Here is a 20,534-nt window from a genome sequence, read left to right as displayed (position 1 = left end):
AGTACCAAATACAACTAGCAGTGCTGCTGCAGAAATAAACCTACGAGGATGTGAACTTCTGTAAACTGCCTGTCTTTGTTTCTAGCATCTAGGTTTTTATGAAATCTGCTTTAAATAAGACAGTAAAGTGTTTTCTCTCCCTGCTTCCCCCCCAGCCACTACCACAACTCAGCTACGCCTTTATTTCCCATTAATGTAGAGACAGGTTATAACATCTTTCCTGAAGCACATTTTGAGTGACATGGGACTGTTTATAGAATGAGATAATGTTTAACAAAAGAAAATTCAGCAACACTTTGACCCAAATTCTCCAGAGCTCTCAGCTTAAGAATTCCTATATAGCCAACTATAAAGACTAGACCGTCTGGAGCACAACACAGTACTGCATATACATCACATAATACTCATTCTTTCTGTCTGGTAATACATGACAAAAATGCAACACAGGCTACTGCAAAAAGGTAACTCTACCATGAATGCATCATAGGACCTCGAGATTTGCAGTGAACTCTATTTTGCCATAAGTTAAAGGTTACCTCTGACAAGCAAAGTGATGTTTGACAGGAAAGTACAGAGGAAGATACGCCACAGTCTTTTAGCAGGGTTAGTGCAGTGCTGCTGCTTCAGGAAGGATGCAGAGATTTAATGACATTTTTGCTGCTGCTCCTTTGAAACACAGATTACCTCCCTGAGACACTGCATTGCATCAGCTCCCATGCACTGACCCAGGCGAGAGCAGTATGGGAGATGCTCTCAGCGAGGGCATCATGTCTTGTGGTGCAGCTGAGCTGGTGTTATGTGCTAGCACTGTCTATATACCCTCTAAACTCAGAGGAAAGCAGGGAGTCCCTTGGTATTCTCCTGGATCCCTTCTATTTGCAACAGTAAGTTTAACTTGTGGAAAAGATTAAGTTAAAAATTGGTCTTTCCATCTAGAGTAAGCCTCACACTTCAGTACACATCCAGCTGAAGACAAAACACATGAAGAAAAAACACCAAAACCTCTGTTTTGTTGACAATTTGGTTATTTCCATTTGGTAGAAGGACATTTCTCAATATATCTCAATATACCTTGTGAACAGGAATGGCAACACAACACCTGCCCACCACTCAGATAACTCTATCCCCCTCCCCCTCTGTACCTCAGATAACTTGATGGTGAATGCCCCTCTGCCACCTACAAGAATAAGGCACCCTCCCTAGCTTAATTAAAGTTGAAGTAACTTTTTACTTCATCTCCTTGTTCCAGTTTAGCATCCTTAGGAGGAGGTCAACAAGATGGGTCCCCCTTTGGATTCAGAATGTCTTCACTGTCAACATTAATTAAGCTCTCCATCATGGTTTACACCTTGGAATTTGTTTCAAATGAGTAGAAACCATCTCTGAATTTTATTAGATTTATCAACCAATTTTTCATCATCGTTATCTCCCTGACATGTGAACTGTCTGTACAGCTTACCCATCAAATTAATTCTTCAGAGGTGCCACCAAAGCAAAATGGACTATGGGCTCTGTATTCCCTAAAACTTGACAAGTTTAAAACCAGAATCTGTAACAGCTAGTGCGATATAGTGCATATTTATAATGAGGAAAAATAACAGGGTTTTTCACTACCCTGGACATAATAAACAATTGTATTTATTTATTTATTTTATACCACAATTATTCATATACTTTAAAAAAGTTCCAGACAGGAACTAACATTTTTCATGTTGGTCAGAAAGCATTTATATGGTGTGCATTTTAAAAATGTGTTCTACTGTGTGAAATTCAATCCAGGTTATCAATAATCACAACAAAGATTTAGAAAGATAACATATTATGTATTTATTTATTTCTGGCCTTTATTAGGTGGCCACACATGATCTGAGAAAAATATATCTTAGTAATGACTTACAATGAAAGATCTGGTACAGAACAGTATTCCCACCAGAAATCTTCATGCTGTAAAATGTATTGGGTTTTGGCACATCGTAGATTTCCAAGAATACTACAGGCATATGAGATACTGCCTCTACAGTCAACATCTGCCAAACTTTTTACTATAAAAATTCCTGAATGCTTTCTAGTGTATTCTTTATTTAATGTTGCCGAATTCTTTCCTCTCCCTATCCAATCGCCCTTCCTCCAAAAGTTCCAAATCAGGCCCTCAAAGGATACAACTGGACATAATACAAGGCAAAACCAAAGATCAGAGAAATTCTCTTTGAGTTGTCTTTTAATCTCCCTCTGCCTATTATCCCTGAGTCCCAGTTTTGTGCCAAACCCCAAGCAGTAGGATCTGGGCACCTGCCCCCACCCCTGGAGGCATGCCCAGCAGGTCCAAGCAGTAATTCACGCTACTTCCACAATTCCCATCCCAAAATAATCTCCTTATTTTGTGTCCCTATTTTAGCACACAAATCAGAATCTGTTCTGATCTCGGAAGTCTCTTCTTTCTTTTCTGTCCCACATTTACATGCAGCTACAAGAAAACTAAGTTTACAATGGTTAACTGACCCAGTGACCCAATTACCAGTCCCAGGGGGGAGCACACACTCTAGTGAGTTGACTGATATTTCAGCACAGCTGCACAGCCCTGGCTCTGCTGTGAAGGCTGCTTCTCTCCTATTTGATTTTCAGTGCATGGAGAGGAGCAAAGCAGGAACAGAGCCCATCGCTTGGTGTGCACTGAGGCACTGCTGTTTGGCACAGTTCCCTTTGGGTAAGGACCTGGAACTGGGAGGGACAGCATGACACCCCATGAAATGAATCAGAAATGGTTACTTTCTACAAAGGAGGAACAGTGTGAATGCATTCATGGCTGGGCAGTATTTGTTTGAGCCACTTTTGCAGTGGGGGAAAAACACCTACCTCTGATTTTAAAGAGGATTCAGCTAGGTCCATTCTGAGCCTAAAACAAACCCTAGAGGACTACAGAAAGTAACAGTGAAATTGTACTAGACCTCTCTCCCCCACTGTGGAGCACTGCAGGTTTCAAGTCCTTCCTGCCCTCCGCTTTGATGTGTGGGCATTGACAAATCCAAGTTCTGGTTGTCGGTATAAGTCCTGGCCACAGGCAAAACAACCGGGAGCCGGTTGCCAAAAGCTAGTGCTCTCAGCCACCTCTCCTCTCCATGCAAACACCCTTCATTTCACCAAAGACTCAATGCATTCACTTCAGCTCTCAAGCTGACACATTTAATGTGAAGGCTGCACCTTCCATTCCCTGATATTAATGAGTCACAAATGCCCTTTTACACTGTGCACTTTTGTGTTGAGACCTAATATTACTTCAGGGGAGACAAAAGCAGGCTCTGCTCCCCGGTTCCTATATAGCTGTTGATGTCACTAATGCCATGAGGAGTTACCCACGCTGTGCAGAAAAAATCAATCCTTATGCATTGAACAAAACACTCTAATAATATTAAGGGTTGCATGTTAATAGGACACGGTGTCATTGTTTTGGAGCACATACTGGTTTCTATTGTATTAGCTGCATACTAATATAGGCAACCCTGCTAAACAAACACGTGCACATACTCACTGACAGTTCAGAAACACCTCATCCTCAGTTCCTGACTTCTTGTGAATTCTACAATTTCTTTCTCCCCAGACATGCTTCATTTTAAGTGTAGTGACATGAGAAGGCTGATTCTGCCTGCTTTTCTCATGCCAACTGTAGAATTTCTCTCCCTAGCTCTGAGAGGGAGAAGAGGAACCTGTGCTTTTGCATGTGGTAGTGCTCTGAATCAGACACTAAACAAAGATGCCTAAATGCCTCAAACCGTATGCCATTTCCATACTGACACAAACCAGTGCTTTCTTGGGGCTTGGTTATGCAAAACCAGACCTCACAGACCACAGTTATGGAGGGCAATATTAATGGCTGGATTACACACACTGAATCAACAAGTGAATTATTTATATACACATTAGGATTTTTGTCCCTATTCACACACATGTATTTTCCAAAAGACCTCTATAAATCCACTGATGTTACCCTATTTCTATACAGGGGAAACTGAAATCTGAAATGTATCCCAGGGAAACACATTTTAAAAATAGGTTTACATGCAATAAAATGTTGCTTGAATACTTTCTATTTATAAATAATCATTATAAATTTGCAATAGTCTCATAGTGCAAGTGTGCTTTTTAGACAATTCAAATGCATGATGTGGAATAAGAGGACATACTTCATCTGGACAATGAGGGACCCGTGATAGGAAAAGAAGAAAGGGACAACCACACTGCCAAGCAGCTTCTCTGCAGTGTAGATACAACCATTGCACTGGATTCTCCACTCTTCAGAACAAGTTAATTATAATCAATTTCTCTGAAATTGGAAGTGTGATTTTGTTCTAAATCTTGTGCAGCAGAGTAATTAATCAGACCCAGTTAGTACATTCCCAGAACATTTGCACAATGATAATGAATACCTAAAACCTGTTCTTGAAAATTATTTTGCTTTGTTACTGAATACAAATCTCTTTGATATTGGCTTAGTCTACATGAAATATCCTTTACCAAATGTCTGCAAAGCAGCATATTTGTGATTTTCAGCAATGTCATAATACAGTTGCTGTGGCTAATGTGGGATCTAAAAACACCACTGGCTGGCCTGGAGGAAGCAGCACAGCCATCGGCAGCTGCTTCTACTGCCCTACGACAAAATCAGAAAATAAAAATGCTGATCAGATTCACAGTGTCACTTCTCTCCCCTCTGAGCCTCCCCACTATCAACAGCTACAGGGAATTGAATTGAAAAGTACTAGTTCACCATCATTACAAATGAGATTTGGATATTGCTGCAATTAATCTTCCTGAATCAATAGGTACGGTTTGATAGCCCACTGACCTGCCAATAAGGAAAGCACAAAGAAAAATGATCAGAGGGGATCAAAAGCCTATAGATGATAATGTTTTTTATTAATATATGCAGGTCAGTCAAAACAGCAGTGCTCCATCTAAGAGGGCGTACTTCACAGAGATTGTCAATGGTAAATTTTTTTGTTTCAGCTGTGTATTAGTTATTCGGTTAAGATATCAGTACCATATCAAATATATTTTTAGTATGCATGCTAGATAACACATTGGTGTTATAATTTTCCAATGTTCTCTTTAAAAAGTTTATGGCCTTGAAAAAACAAATTCCAGGATTTTTCTTCTTTAGAAAATTTTCTGATTCTTTTCCTGTCTTTTCTGATTCAAAAATAAATTAATTCAAAAACTTAGAATTCCACACACAATAAAAATCCCATTTTCCAGAACATCTAGAATGAAAAATATGTATTTTTTTAAATAGCTTTGATCTTTCCCAGTCTGTCATGGGAACAGCATTATGCATTTATAGGCAAATTAAAGGAACATATTTTAAAGATACAAAAATAAACCTACCCAAATAAACCAGCGATAGGAAGCTAGCTCCTGGTAATTGTCAAAAACGTATTGCATTGCCAAGCCTTGAGATATTATAGGGAGCATTTAGATTGTGAATCATGCTGCAGACGGTTTAATGAAAAGATCCAGCTGTCATGTGATTTTGGAAGACAAGAAATAGGAAAGAAAACCCCCTTTAGCTTGAGGAGAAATACACCAAAACATAAACTCAGAGACATGGTGCAATAGGCACAGCTCTTCATGTGATTGCCAGGAATATTTCTGCACCATTATAGAGCATCTCTAAAAACAGGTTCCCCATTACCACTAGATCGTGGAGTACCAAGGGCCACCAATTCCATTACATTGCTTGCAGAAGACAGCCAAGAAGCCTTTTCAAGCAACCCCTGCTAATGAAGTCTCCATGGGCACATCTAGATCATGCAATGGAGCATGGTACTGATATCCACAGCGTACTCTGAAGAGTATCACACTTCCCCAGGGAAAACATGTCTTACAAGACCTGTTTCTGACATAGGTCTGGCAGCCAAGTCCCCACAGCATCACATCTAACACACCTATACTGCTCAGCCCTTCCCAGCCTTTCTGGTTCCTGGCTCAGGCTGTGCAGAACAATTTCAGTATCTGCACTTGCACTGGAGATATGTCCTGAATCACCCACAAGCTGCTAGACTTCAGGCAAGATTTATACTATTGCTTCCGTGATAAACTATCTGGCTCTTCAGCTATGCTGTTAGAAGTTTTTAGATCCAGAAGTTCCAAGATAACCTTCACAGACAACCCATATATAGGCAGTTTTATTTTTCTCTGCTGCCTGTGACTGCCAGATGCAGCCTGCTGCCAGCCAGGAGAAGAAACCAAAAGTTCTGGAGCCCAGAGCTCCTGCACCACAGTACAAAGGCCTATGGAATCTGCTGCCAGTGGGCATTTTTTCCTCTTTGTGTAGATGTGAATATTTTTATATAAATTAAGTGAACAGGAAACTGCAGATTATAGCTTCAGAACTTGCTAATGACCATGCAAGGGATGATGAAGATAAGAGTAGGGCTGCTTTTTTGTTGCCCGTCTCATTCTTTTTGATATTTTAAAAAAGATTTGGCATTATTGCAACCACAGTTATTATTGCTGACTTTGAGCATAGCTCTTACCAAGTTTAATTGTCTGCTTTCTCCCCGTTTTGGCCTAGTATATCACCCTACAAAGGATTTTAGCCAACCAACACAAAGGGAAAAATCCAGTATGCCCAGTGAGCTCTTCCTTTCAACAATCAAGCAGGTAAAAAAATTTTAAAAAGTAATAATAATTTAATCATCCTGGGACAACACTCTCTAAGTGTTCATTATCAACATGGGCTCCTAATTTATGCCTAGCTGTTTTATATCAGTACTGAACCTTATGCCAAACTTTAGAACAATGACATCCAACAGAGCTGGAATTTGTATGGGAAAGCACTAGGTTTTTATCCTGAAGGCCAAACAAGTAGCTGTTTGCAATTCAGCTTTGGACTGACTATTCCATTACCTCACTTGGTTTTAAAGCAGTTCAAGTAAAACTATGAGGGGCTGAGAGATCACAGAATACCATTTTTACCTGCAGTATTCTTACTGAATCCACAGGATATTTCATATGACAAACAATATAATCATATTTTTAAACATATTTACACTTAAACTACTTTTTATCCCAAATAACTTTTTGAAAACTCTGAACTGAGAGCATTTTAGGAATGGTACGATGGAGGAAGGGAATACCCTAGACAGAAACACTGGAGCACAAATTGCTTCTCAGATGAAAATTATCACCTGTTCTTTGATTTCTAGTAGATGATACAGGCCTTTGGCTTTCAAGGTCTTCTCTGAAAGCCTCCCCTGCAGGAAATTTATTTACCTCCCTGAGAAGAATAAAAGGAAGAGCTGAATCTTAAAACTATATATGTACACATAAAGTTAACTTTGACATTCAAAGCCAGTGTTCAGGTGTTTAATCATCATCTTCCAAAAATTGTCTTGGAGGAAAGCAATCACAGATACCCAAGAACAGAAAACCGAATAGCTTCCCAAATGTCATTACTGCAAAGCTCAGCATTTTTGCTCCCATTTTCTCTGGCTTTCCTTCTTTGTAGTAAATCAAGAGTATTCCACTGCATTGCATGTATACCTTGGCAAAATGGATCCTGTAAAACTTGCAAAGTCAGGAACACAGGATCCAGCCATGTACCTAAATCAAAACTGCTCTAGTCACAACACCCGAACAAGGAGCTGCCACACTGGACATACAAACAAGCCCCATGAACTTGGATGGCCACAGCCTCCAGTCAGCCTTCTTATTGTGTTTGATAATGGTGGACGACGGCACATATTTTGAATGAAGGCTGCTCAGAACACGTGCTTTGTTGCATGCTAGAGTTGTGATATTTTACCTTGCAAACATCAGTGCCTTTGGATTACCATGAAAAATACACCAACTATTGCATGGAAACATGCACACAGGTACTAAATACAGAACGCATTTGTAGTTGTGAGCATAATGGGGCCCAAGAGCCTTGAAAGCAGCTCCACAGATCTGAGAGCAGCTTACCCCCTAAACACAGATGACAAATCTACCTTGCATTAAAGCATGGACTGCCCAGCTTTGCAAAAAAAAAAAAAAAAAAAAAAAAAGGATGGTTGTTTTTCTGTGACCTTGAACAACGTGGGTTTCGTCAGGGGTGGGAGAACACCACGGGGACAGAGTGTGAGCCAGCTTCCACTTCTGCTTTATTTCATTTTGCGACGACGTTTGGCTAGTTTGGATTAAAAACACCAGCTCTGTTTACCATTAGCAGAGCTACAGGCTTTTGCAATGCATTGCGAGTGCCATCTGCAGGTCGCAATACGTACTGGTGGGCGTTCGCAGAGCAAAAATGCGGAAAAACCTGCTCGACAGGAAATCTTAACCGTACATCTGATGGAAAAGCTCGTAAAAGCAGAAAGACTACAGAAACGCTTGTTTTAGATCATTCAAAGCGCAAAACCACTCAGTCCCGTGGCAGCTTAGTGCAAGGGATTAACAAAGCAGCTTCCCCAGTATCTTTCCTAATTCTGCACCAGCACAAATGCAGTGATGCTCTTTGTGAGCAGAGGAGGATGTGAGGCCACCCTAACCTCTGACTGCTGAGAATGCCAAAAAGGAGGAGGCTGATCTGTGGCACCTCTCTTCATAGTCTGAGAACAGGAGAAGGGTTTCCAACATGTGCAACTCAACTTCATAGTGCTGAAGCACTGGGAGGCTTTTCCAACTAGAAGGCACACTGGTTTTCAGGATAAAAGCCCTGAATAAGGTAGAGAGTCTAAAATGAAATTATCTTTAGATTTACAGTTGTAATTGACTGAACTATGGTTATCTGATTTGCACAGAAGAATTCCAACCAAGCAAAGAGGCTGTCATCCAGAGCGGTATTTCTTTGGAGATATCTTGATAATGCCTGACTACTAAGTTTCACTGTGCGGTAGACACTGTGCCTACAGGTGGCTTTTTCAGGGTGGAAGCCCGTGAACAGTATCAGGACTGGCTGAGAAAGTAACAGGTATATACAAGCTAACAACTTCTGTCCCAAGAGCTCAGGCTTTTTAATCCAAATTCAAACATCTGTGTTTGAATGCCATCTGTGCATTCCATATAGAATAAGTACTGTCAGAAAAATTGCCACAGCAGTTTTGAGAGCAGTTATGAGAGAAAGGGACCCCAAATTATATTTCCTATTGGTCACAATGCAGCACTTTCAAATTCACTGACATTTTCCGAGCACAGCTGTATGCAGGACTGTGATCTATTTGAGCCATGCCTGATTGAATCACTACATCCAGATTTATAAATCTGTGGAGTTTCTAATCAGACACACAGACAGCACATTCCACCTCTCAATCTAGTGCCTTGGCAGGTCAGTCAATCAGAGCATTTCTCAGCACAGCAATCTCAGACACACTTCTTTACATGTAGTTAGGCAGCATTCAAAAACATGACTGTTTTGTCCACTGTTGAAAATATCAAGAAAACTCATGAAAATTGTTTCATCTGACCTTTGCAAATGCCTTCTTGAAATAGAACAAATATATCTGCACCAAAAGAAAGTAGATTTTGGAGAATAGATTTATACTGTATGACAGGCTAAGTATTTTTTTCAGAGAATTGCCAACAGCAAATACTATTGCATATACGGTCAATCTCATCAGGTATGTCAGTATTATGCTTTTTTTTTTAAAGAAAAACAAACACAATCCTTTTTATTGTCATTAATACCAATAATTAACATACTTATGAGGGGAATAGGCAAACCCATCAGTTTTTTTCAGGATCTTAGCAAATGTGCTTAATTATATGGCTATATTGGGAGCAAGCAATGCCAGTTATCCACCCTACCCATGGTGAAGTTATTTGCTATCTTGAGAAAAACTACAAATAACTGAACTTAAGTTAGAATTAAGTACCAACTAGCTCTAAAGAGTTAAGCATCAAGAAGGCAGTCAGGAAGTATAAAAACTGGTCATAATCAGAGTAGTGAGGAGATTTATTCCCCAACCACAAACTCACTAGAAGCTTCTGCAGGAGAACTGCAGGTGTGATAAATTTATGGTCTACCCTCTTACCCTCACTATTACTCTTTCCAAAGCAGAGAGTATTATATTCTTAAGTCTTTGACCTTAGATAAAGCCTGAGATTCCTTTCACTTCCCCTCAATTCATGTCCCCATGTCCATTTACCAGCACCACATTCCAGTGTCACACTGCAGACAGGCCTCATAAATTAGGAATGGTATTCTGGTGTGAATACACAAAACTATTCCTGTCAAAGCCAGGGGGAAGTAACAAGGTTCAGCTTGTGTCAGTTATTTCTATTCAGGAGGCACCATAAACTTCATACTCAGAGTGAAGGACTGATTGTGACTGTTCACGATTGTCCAGGCAGAGCAATGAGATGCTCATTGATGCTATCGCATAAGATGTAAAAGGATCACATTCAGAGGAACCTGAGAGATTCTGTATCTGTGTAAACCACACTTTCCTCTTTCCTCTCTATCCTCCTCCCAAACACCCACCTTCATTTGAACACATGTGGCCACCCAGTGAACTAAATTCACACACTATTTGCTCTGAATTTGGCCTCATGAAGTGAATGGATGTGTGTCTGAAGTTATTCAGAGACAGACATACTGAAATAGTACAGAAGGAGGATTAACAGCGCGGTTAGAAAAGTCTTTAAGTGACATAATTCTATTGTGACTTGCCCTAGTACCTACCCATGCATGCTTCCTATCTGTAAGGTTCCTAAACCCTGATGAGGGGATGTATCTCTAAATTACTTCATCCAGTAGTGCAAGCCTTAAGCAAGGTGTTTCCATGTGCAGTTACACACCTTGGTGTCATATCCACTGTCTTTTATCACCTGTTCTTAATTTATTTCCTACATCTCCAGTGAAGTACTACTCAAAGAGGAGGTAAGAAATGGGGAGGAAAGCTAACCGTGATCTGGAAATGTGAGATGTAGCTGGAATTATGAAGCTGACGCATCACAGAGAAAGGAAATTTAGAAAATATTAATGCCACAAAGGACATTACATCACCTAGTTTTAGCTCCTTTATATTACATGATCATCATTTTCATTTCTTACCTCAGTGTTGCATCCAGTAACAGCTGACTCAAGCCCAGCTTCTGGAAAGGCACCTTATGCTGATTTCAGGATAAAATCTCCCACTAACTTGTGCTTTTGGATGAGGCCTTGTAGAACCATGGTTTGCAACCGCAAGCTTAAGGTCCATTTTAATAAATTCACAGAAAGTAATTCCAGAAATTCAAGCCTATTACCAGAAGACTTAAATCCACAGGTGGTCCCATGAAATTTTAGAGACCCACCAATCTAGAACTGCTGCTTTCAGGCTATGTGAATTGTCAATGGTATGCAAAGACATCCCATCACAGCTGTGACAAATAAAGATGAGAAGTATTTTTAAACATCTACCATGTCCATGCTTCGAGGAAAAGTTATAAGCTTTTAGCTTTATACCAAAATTCCTGGACAAGCCTTGCTTACACTGTGCTATGAGGAAAACAAATAACAATAATAATAATAATGTCTCCTTGTAATGATTGCTTCTCACTCCAAAACAAACAAAACCCCCTCCCAAATAATACAGTGTACTCTTGGATAGAGTGAAAGGGCAGTTGCCCTTGCTGCAAACATTCTAGTGTTTCCCTTGCTTCTTTACAAGCTGCTGCTTTCCACTGTATTCTCCAGGTCCTCAGTTTTCACTGTAGGAGCTAAAATTGATTTTTCTACCACTCTTGCTCATAACCACCCTCCTCTATGTCCCAACACTTTGCATTACTATCTCATAAACTGCTTGTAATTTCTCATAGGCTTTGAGACCTCTCATCAAACAAATGTGGTGATTTTCTGCTTGCAAGTCCTGCTGCTACCATATCCTGCAGTGTGCATGCTAACTTTCAACCCTGGAAGCTGGGATCCTGGTCAGTTTCCTGGTCAGTTCCAAATGTTTGAAGAGAGCAGTGTGACCCAAAACAGCAATATTTTTTTTTTCTCAATATAGAAGAGGAGTAACAAAAATCAAGCCAGAAAATCTCCAATTCGGACTCTTACCTGTGCTACCTCTTCAAAATCATCATGTCGTTTCTGCAGCGCGCGTGCTCTGTGTAGAGATTTCCCTACTCCCGTATGTTTACTCAGAAAGGCTTCCCCATGATTTTCAATCCAGTCCAGAACCTGCCAGAAAAGAAGAACATCCAATTACCTCCCCTGTCTCAGCAGCACAGAGAAATTCTCGGGGTGAGGATAATACAGCTGCAGAGGTATTGCTTTGTGCTTGCTATGGCTAAACACATGCAAGATCTGTCAAAGTCCACTCCAACTGTATAAAAGATACAGATGTTTATAGATGTTACTGGTAAAATCAGGATTATTGGAGTTTTACTATTCAATTTATTTTGAAGTGTAGCTTATTTATTTGAGCCTGGCAGATATTAAATATTTACTTTCACGTAAATGAATTTTAGTGAACAGGAATCAGGAATCTGGAATTTTTTACAGCAAGTACCCTCCTCTTAAGAGCTCCTTGTGTAAACTGAAAACAGTGATAGCTAATTTCACGTACACAGCAGATCTCAGTGGGAAGCATCTTAAGCCAACCCAAAAGTACGATGGAGGGATCAATTAAAAATTATTTTGATGTGGGGAGAAAGCATTATCAGGGTAACTAGAATGAAAATGTTAAGAATCCTTCACTGTAGGCCATAAAATATTGACAGTGTGTAACCTACGAGTCTTTCAGGCTTTCAATTCAGTTTCCAGATCCTTATGGAAAAGCAGACTGTCAGATCCAATATTCTGAGAGTTAAAGAGGATATTCTTTTAAAAGTAGATCAACTGTATGAGCACCATCCATTTGGAGCTCCTTCTCACAATAACACGGGCATTAAAATTTAGATCAAATCTGTCTGAGGTCTACTACAAGCTGGGAAAAAAAAATAACTTGACAATAAGAGCCTGGAAAATTTCAGGATGTGATCTCCACCCTTTCTACAGCTCTTTCCCAATACACAGAGGCTAAGAGAATAAATAGTACTAGATCAGCGCTGCTATTTGTGTAAGTAGCTAGGGCTTCAGCAAGGAGCTGCCTTGCACTTGCAACGAGTTCTTGATCCTCATTGCTACTGGGCTAGCAAACAACAGCTTGTATTTCTGTCACACTGAAGGGAGAAGACGTCACAAGCATCCCCAGGATAGGGACACTACCACAGACTGCTGCACCTGCAAATAGCCTTGGAGCTGCATCCTTTCTTTGTGCACCACTGGGGTGTGAGCAGCAAGTGTGGGCACCAGCGATGCGGGGCAGGGCCTGCAGTGTGCCTTGAAAGTGGTGGCAGCTTGGCCTGAGAGAGGCTCTGGTGCCAGGGTACAGAACCGAGGCAGGAGGGTGCTGTTGTGCGAGAAGCCACTTGTCATGTGTGGGGCTGATCAATGAGCAGATACTGCTGACTAAGCCTAGAAACCTAAGACTGGAAAACTGAAAGATGTGACTATTTTTTTTTTTTTCAGGCAAATAAAGCTATTTCATGACTTGGTTGTACAGAATCTAAATGACCTGGGTTTTGAGTCTTTTCTGTACTGTAGATCCCAAGCACATTTTTCTACGTTCCAAGTACAAACAAAGCTTTATACACATATATTTACTTCTCAACCCTATTTCTTTGCTGGGAAAAAACTTTTTTAATTAATTGCTTACAAGGTATTTTTCATTCACAGAGTACAAATAATTTCACAAAGTGGGGTATCAAAGCACTTCATGTCCTGCAGGGACAACACATATTTGGCACAGGTGTCACTGTGGGGTTGAGGAAGCAGAACCAGGTATGTTGGCAGTTCAATCATCGCTTCCTGCTTCCCTTTCTGTGATAACTTTGTCTCCCATTTGCTCTGAGCAGAGAATCCCAAACACATTCCTTCAAACTGTTTTGACAGCCATGTGCCAGCTGGTTTGCTAAGAGCTCTTCTGCAATATATTCTTGACCAGGAATCTGTATATAACTGGTAATAACATTAATTATTGGACAACAGCCTTCTAACATTTGTGTCGCTAACAAACTGTAAATAATTTATTAACATCCTCTTTCCTCTTGTCAGGATTTGTCAACTTATCTATTAAAGATGGAACCAGATGAAAATTCAATTTTGAAAAAAATCTCATGTAATGAGGCCTTATTTTTTAAATACTATTTTTTAAAATGGCAAATGGCTTTAATTTAAACAATGTTTTATATGAAGTTAGTTTGTAGTATATGCTTTCTGTTTATTAATAGCTGATTGCCACTTACATTAATTCTACAGCAAACTATTCTAATAACTTTTTTTTCTGCTTATAGCATTAAAGTAGTAATAGCATAATAATAAAATTGTTATCCCAACCAATGTTATATTGGGCTGCTTTAGTCACTCTTAGATGACTGTTGACAGAGATTGCCTCTTCTGTTTAATAAACAGATGTTTCGTTACATGCTTCAATTCAAAATAGGAAATACAATGTTTGATGCCTACCTTAAAGATAAAAACAAAGGCAATGAATTTTAAGCCAGAGTATTCATCAAAATAAGGACACTTTACTCTCAACAAAAAAAGCAACCAAACAAACAAAGTGCTGGAACATTAATCCATAGGGAATAAACCTTTGTTCCAGGACTCATTCAAGAGCTGGCAACTCCTGCAGCAAAGTCTCATGTTGCATTTGGACAGTTACTCCGTACTGCCTGACACAGAAGGGCACCATCTGGTGATGCACCAAATCCTTCCTGTAACTTGAAAGCTTCCCTCTGAGGTCATCTATACAGGTATTGATTAGGTTTCCAAATCCTTTAGTTTGTAAGATTAGATATAAAATACCGCTTGATGTCACAGAATTGTATAACCACTTCAACACTACTAACATATCCAAATCAACACTAAGTGAGCAGACAAGATTAAAAAAAAATAAATCTATAAACCATCCACTAATGACATGGCTGTAACACCCTATTTGATGACTACTTTACTACGCCATTTTTCTACTTAGAGTGCCATGCCTCAGATTTCATAGACCCTATCTGCTCTTTAAAAAGTTCTGGTTCAAATTGTTCCATAAACTCTACTTCTGCCATGATTCCCACAAGAAATAAATCATGAATTTTTTAAAAATAACTTGCTTAACAGCATTTTCTGTGGCTCTGAAACCCACATGAACATATTTGACCACTCCAGTCTTCAATGAATTTATTTTCACAACCATTCTGTGAAATACATAAATGCTATAATTTCATTTTGCATGGGGGAGATATATATATATATATATATATGTATGTATGTATAAAGAGACAAAGTGAGTTGCTGAGGTGCCCCAGGAAGTTGGCAAAAGACAGGACATTACCATGAGGCTCTGATAATCTGATAGCCCTAACTATCAAAAGAATACTCAGCATTTATATGAGCAGCTAATATGTTTTTCCTTATACAAAGCATTTTCTATCTAATAAGCTCACAATAGTTTGCAAACATGGAGAAATACCACGTCTTTGTTTCCATCATACAAGGCACAGAAAGTTTGCACTAAATGATGAGCTGAGGTATGGAATAACTGAGTGAGCAAAGGAACAGCAAGAGCATTAATCCGGACAGATATAAAGCACTTACTCCCCAGTGAAAAGAATGAGAAATGTTAAGCAATTAGTCTGTGGCAAATGCAGGAACTCAGAAAGGTCACAATGAAACCTGAAATCACCAGCACTTGTAAACATCTACCTGTCAGTGTGTTTGGAGACATTCTCCCTTACCCTGAAGAAAGGAAATGTCTTTAGAACTAGCATAACTGTGTAATAATTCAAGATAACATTTAGCATTTTAATCTAGAGCACGGACTGTGTATCTTACTCTACTGTCAAAAATTAACATTCTGAGATATAGTTAGCCATTGAAGTTACAGTGGCTTAGTTCAAATAATTTAATTACTCCTTAAAAACATAAACAGCTTGAAGATGCTGTAAAAAACACAGTTAAGAGTGTTTTCCAAATTACATCTTCACATTTCCTAACTGTCCTTTATTGCCAAGCTATTTTTTCTTGTAACAGCTAGAAAAAGTCTGTAAGTCATGAATTCTTTGGAATGAAAATACTGTGCTACAGATAGATCCATCATCTGAGGTGTTTCTTGAAACATAAAATATATTTTCTAACTCCAGCATATGCCAACTTTCTTTCTAGTATGCATTTACTACTGTACTTTCACTACTTTGAAAGCTGCTCGGGCCAGGGGCCAGGACCTCCCTCCTGCTTTGTAGCTCCTAGCGCAGTAAAGCCTGATCCTGCATAACCACAATTTAAATACAGGCTAACTGCTGTGTGGACACACTCTCCCTGTAGGCAGCATTTTCAGTCCAGTCTGCTGTCCATTAGATAATACTACATTCATAAAAACGCAGCTGAGTTCAAACTTGAAGGCCCATATCCAAGCATGGGTGAAGCTGCCCCTGGAATCACCTAGGAAATGGTATAACTCACTGACATGTTATGGAAGGATTGGGGGATAGTAGTCTTGGAATTTTACCTTCACCAGTGGCAGATTCCCATCCTACACCTTACTGACCCCAACCACTATTGGTGAGCTGATTGTGGTAGCTATTTCTGCTGTTCCGCTGCCCAGTTCCGTAAGATGTCCATGGGAGGAAATAAATTAGCTGCTCTGTTTACTCTGATGGTAGCTTGCCTGGGACTCCAGAAAATGTGCATGTGAGGCTACGAGGTGAGAAGGAGGCTCTCTTTCTTTTCTAGATGGAGATCCATAATTCTGTGTTTAATTCCCAGCTAATAAAAGCTTACACAGCATCAGGCTCGAAAGCATGGAATGTTTGCTAGGAGCCTGTTAACAGAAGCAGAATGTAAACCAAATGCTCAAGAAGCACATTTGATGTCAGCAGCATTTATTGGTGGGAATGCTGCAGGATACACACACATGTTAAAAAGATATCAATATCTTTTTTTATTATTATTATTATTTCAGCTAGTTTAAGATCAAAAGTGGTAAGAGCATTATTTTCTTTCTCTCATGATGTGCGTGTCCTGTCTCCTTATCTCCTCAGGGGAACAATTACACACCGAACAAAATAAGCAGCAAACCCAGGTCACCAAGACAATTAAATAAAACTCCAGTACAATTACAGCAGGCTGACTGCACTAGCTATTACAGTCATTATATGGCTGGATAACCACAAGAATCAAAATGCTACCTGGAGGAACAATAGCCCTAACTGTCCCTTTTGAACAATCTATGTAACTGCAAAAATAATAATAGTGGCAATTCAGACAGATTTCATCTGAGTGCAGCATCAGGAAGCGGATGCTTCAACGAGAAACGCTTCCAGAGCCCTCTCCACACTCCTTTTTGCTGATGATGGAACTCTTGCCTGTAGGAAGCCTAAGACCTATGGCACACCTAAACTGGCAAAATAAATATTGCCCAGGTGAGGTCAGGGAAAAACATATCTGAAAGTCCATTTGCAGGGAATGGCAATAGTTTGTACAGGACAAGGTAGGAAAATGTGGAAAGAAAGAAATGGAAGAATGGTTTTAAAGGAAAAGGATTGAAGAAGCAATCAGGCAATAATTAAGCAAAGTTCTGGGATAAAAATTGCTCTTCCTCTAGGCTAATTTGTATGATGGGAATATAGCAAGATGATTGCATTAATGCAGTTAAGGTCAATTCTTTTAATAGCTTCAAAAGTTAATTTGATTTTTAAATTAAAAAAAGCAGTGAGTACTGTTTTTAAAGGGTAGAGTTTTCAATGTAGCTCTTTGAAAATTAAGCCTCTTTCTGTAGGTATCTTTCCTAATCAGTAAATTTGAAAACTGAAAAGCACCTCATAACTTTATCTGATTTTAAATTAAAATCTCCTTGGGAACCAACTCTTTCCTAGCAGATCCCCATGCTCTGCTCCCGTTTTACATTAATACAACATGTGAAAGGAGTAGTAAATCCATTACTTTAAGGAACTATATCCGTTATTGAAGAAGTTGGAAAAATTCTGCATTTTCACATCTTTTAAACTGTATTTCTTTTAGCAGCAATGAATGAATATAAGATGAGAGTGACTTGGATAAGAATCATAGAATCATTTAGGTTGGCAAGGACCTTTAATGTCATCAAGTCCAACTGTTATCCTAGCACTGCCAAGTCCACCACTAAACCATGTACCTAATAGCCACATCTACACATCTTTTAAATACCTCCAGGTATGGTGACTCAACCACTTCCCTGGTCAGCCTGAACACAGAGGCTTGCTCAAACACACCTTGTCCTACAGGAGGGAGATGAGAAGTGTAAGCTAGTGAGCAAACCAGCATGAATAAGATGCAGCATGTTGTGCTAGCAGTGATGGGGCACCCTGACTTCTGCATATGACCCAGGCCCATGTTTAAGAGTTTCGCCGCTCCTGAGCAAGATGACCCACTGAAGTGCCTTGGCAGAGGGAATCATTAATCTTTGTTACTCTAATACCCACAGTTGTTGCCATAGTGACTCTTAGGTTACTATGAAAACTGAAAACAAATTATACCATTTTACACTTTCAGCAGTTAAGAGTCAGATCTTGATCTCAAACCAGTCAAACCTGGCGTAACTCAAAGGGGTTAGATTAACTCTTTGGTAACTCTAGCAGGGTTGCAATAAATTCCAGAGTAATTCCCATGAGATAAACCCCATTTATTCAGCTTTAAATGAGGCCTCATTTCAAAGAGGTGCATAAGCATTACCTAACTTTAAACACATGGATAGAGCCTCCAAAATGTGCTAGGCTTATGCCAGTGAAAGGAAGCCAAACAGTATCAAGTTGCCACTACACGCACTTTATTACTTGCTCTTGAGATACTATGGGCTAACTAAAATTCTGGTGTGATACCAGGAACTCATACAGCACTTCAAAACTTGTGCTTTTATAGTCTCATCACCATTTCCACTCACAAGATTCAAACCTTATCTTTACCTTTTCTATAGCTGCTATTATGAATGTTCAGTAAGGCCTTGCGTATCTGAAACTCCTATTCCAGAAACTCTGCCTTTGCCAGCCATGCTTTTTGTAACCAGGAAGTATACTTAAAAGGTTTATGTTTCAGATCATGCTTTCATAGGTACCTTACCACCAAAGCTTGTTGTAAATGTTTTGTTGTACTGCACAGCAACAAAATCTTTTCTGTCAAAGCCCTTCAAAATTGTAGAAGCCCAGTTAGTTACACTGGCTGAACTAGAATTTGCAATCTCTTGCAAACAGAAATCTCTTGGCAGAAGATAATTCATTTTCTTACAACAGAGGAACTAGAAGCTACACATCATATATGCATTTATGAGCAACACAATTCAATGTAGGCATGCTCTCAAGGTACCCACAAACCATCCCCTTCTTGGGTGGTAAAAGGAAAGGGCCTCTAAGCGATAAAGAGTTCACATTTGCCAGGGAGACCACTGAATCTCTGGGTGGAAGAAGTAGCCAGCGTGGGATTATCAACTTCTATCCACTGGAATTACATCTGCTTCTGGACAACACTATTCTGTGCAGGCTGGCATGGCTAGCCCAACCTCTGACCTGCTACCAGTACCTCCAGGAGAACTTGGTGTCAGCAGCAGCACCAGGGAAGACAAGAACAAACACTGAGAATCAGAAGAAAAACAAAACAAAAAATCCCCCAAACTCCACACCAACTCAAGGAGACTTAATAAATCCTAATCCTCTTTAATGAATAAAACGCACACCAAGTCTGATTTAAATTAAAATACAGTTTCTTTGTTGTATTCCAAATAGTTGCTGAAAATAGATTTCTTTTCCCTCCTATCCCTGGCCCTGTCACAGCAGGGTAATGTCAAGTAAAGGTCTAGCTGAGAAAAAATACCAAAATACAAAAGAACTTATCCTCTGGCTTTTCCTGCTATTATTAATGGTTTATAATAGAACCCAAAACAAAACTCAGCTGTTCTCATTGTGGTTTTTAGCTCCTAATAAAAACTGAGCTCGCCTTTTCACTTCTTTATTCATTATAATTTTAAGCTGGTGGCACAGGAATGTATTTTTAAAACCAGTTTTTTGAAGAAGGGGGATCACACCTCCTATTTAAACCAGAAACATCATCTTTGGCTCCCATGAGATTATTTTTAATTTCAGAGACATCTATATCTCACTCTAAAACTCAGGTCTTGCTCCCACCAACATCCACAGCAAAGTTTCAACTGACTTCAGTAAACATGGATCAAAGACCTCGTGTTTGTAAAGTTAATAGGCAGGGGCTAGTTATGCATCCAACAGAATCTGAACCTCCGGACACACGCCAAACAGTATGTTCTATTTCCCATTTAGCAACTTCTGAACAAGTGTAGTTCGTATGACAGCACGTTGCAAGCTGCACAGGTTGATGCACATCAGTGCACTCCTACCATACATAGACAGCTCTGCTAACGCAGTTCAGTAGCAGTGGAAGGGAACAGTGCTCTGTTCACTCTCTCTGGTTAAGCATGTGAAATTATGCAAGAGTTTTAAGAAATAAGCAAAAATCGACAAGGATTTAATATCAAAAGTAGACTGGAATTCAAGTGATT

The 20,534-nt window shown here is 39.6% G+C and overlaps 1 protein-coding gene across 8 annotated transcripts in view; it reads right to left on the bottom strand.

Annotated features, from left to right (window-relative positions):
• The window catches only part of KALRN (kalirin RhoGEF kinase), a 528,424-nt gene that overhangs the window by 233,764 nt on the left and 274,126 nt on the right, over nt 1-20,534 (bottom strand). For all 8 annotated transcript variants that reach the window (XR_008748289.1, XR_008748288.1, XM_055811375.1 and 5 more), the window contains exon 10: nt 12,017-12,139. Coding sequence is in view for 6 of the 8 variants with exons in the window: in XM_055811375.1 (XP_055667350.1) it covers nt 12,017-12,139 (123 nt within the window). In the remaining 2 variants the exon portion in view is untranslated. The remainder of the gene's footprint in view (nt 1-12,016; nt 12,140-20,534) is intronic.

This window comes from Falco peregrinus, chromosome 8, assembly GCF_023634155.1.
Source record: "Falco peregrinus isolate bFalPer1 chromosome 8, bFalPer1.pri, whole genome shotgun sequence".
NCBI classification, from domain to species: domain Eukaryota; kingdom Metazoa; phylum Chordata; class Aves; order Falconiformes; family Falconidae; genus Falco; species Falco peregrinus.
Note: the sequence above shows the minus strand (reverse complement) of the source record. Positions and strands in the feature narration are given on the sequence as shown.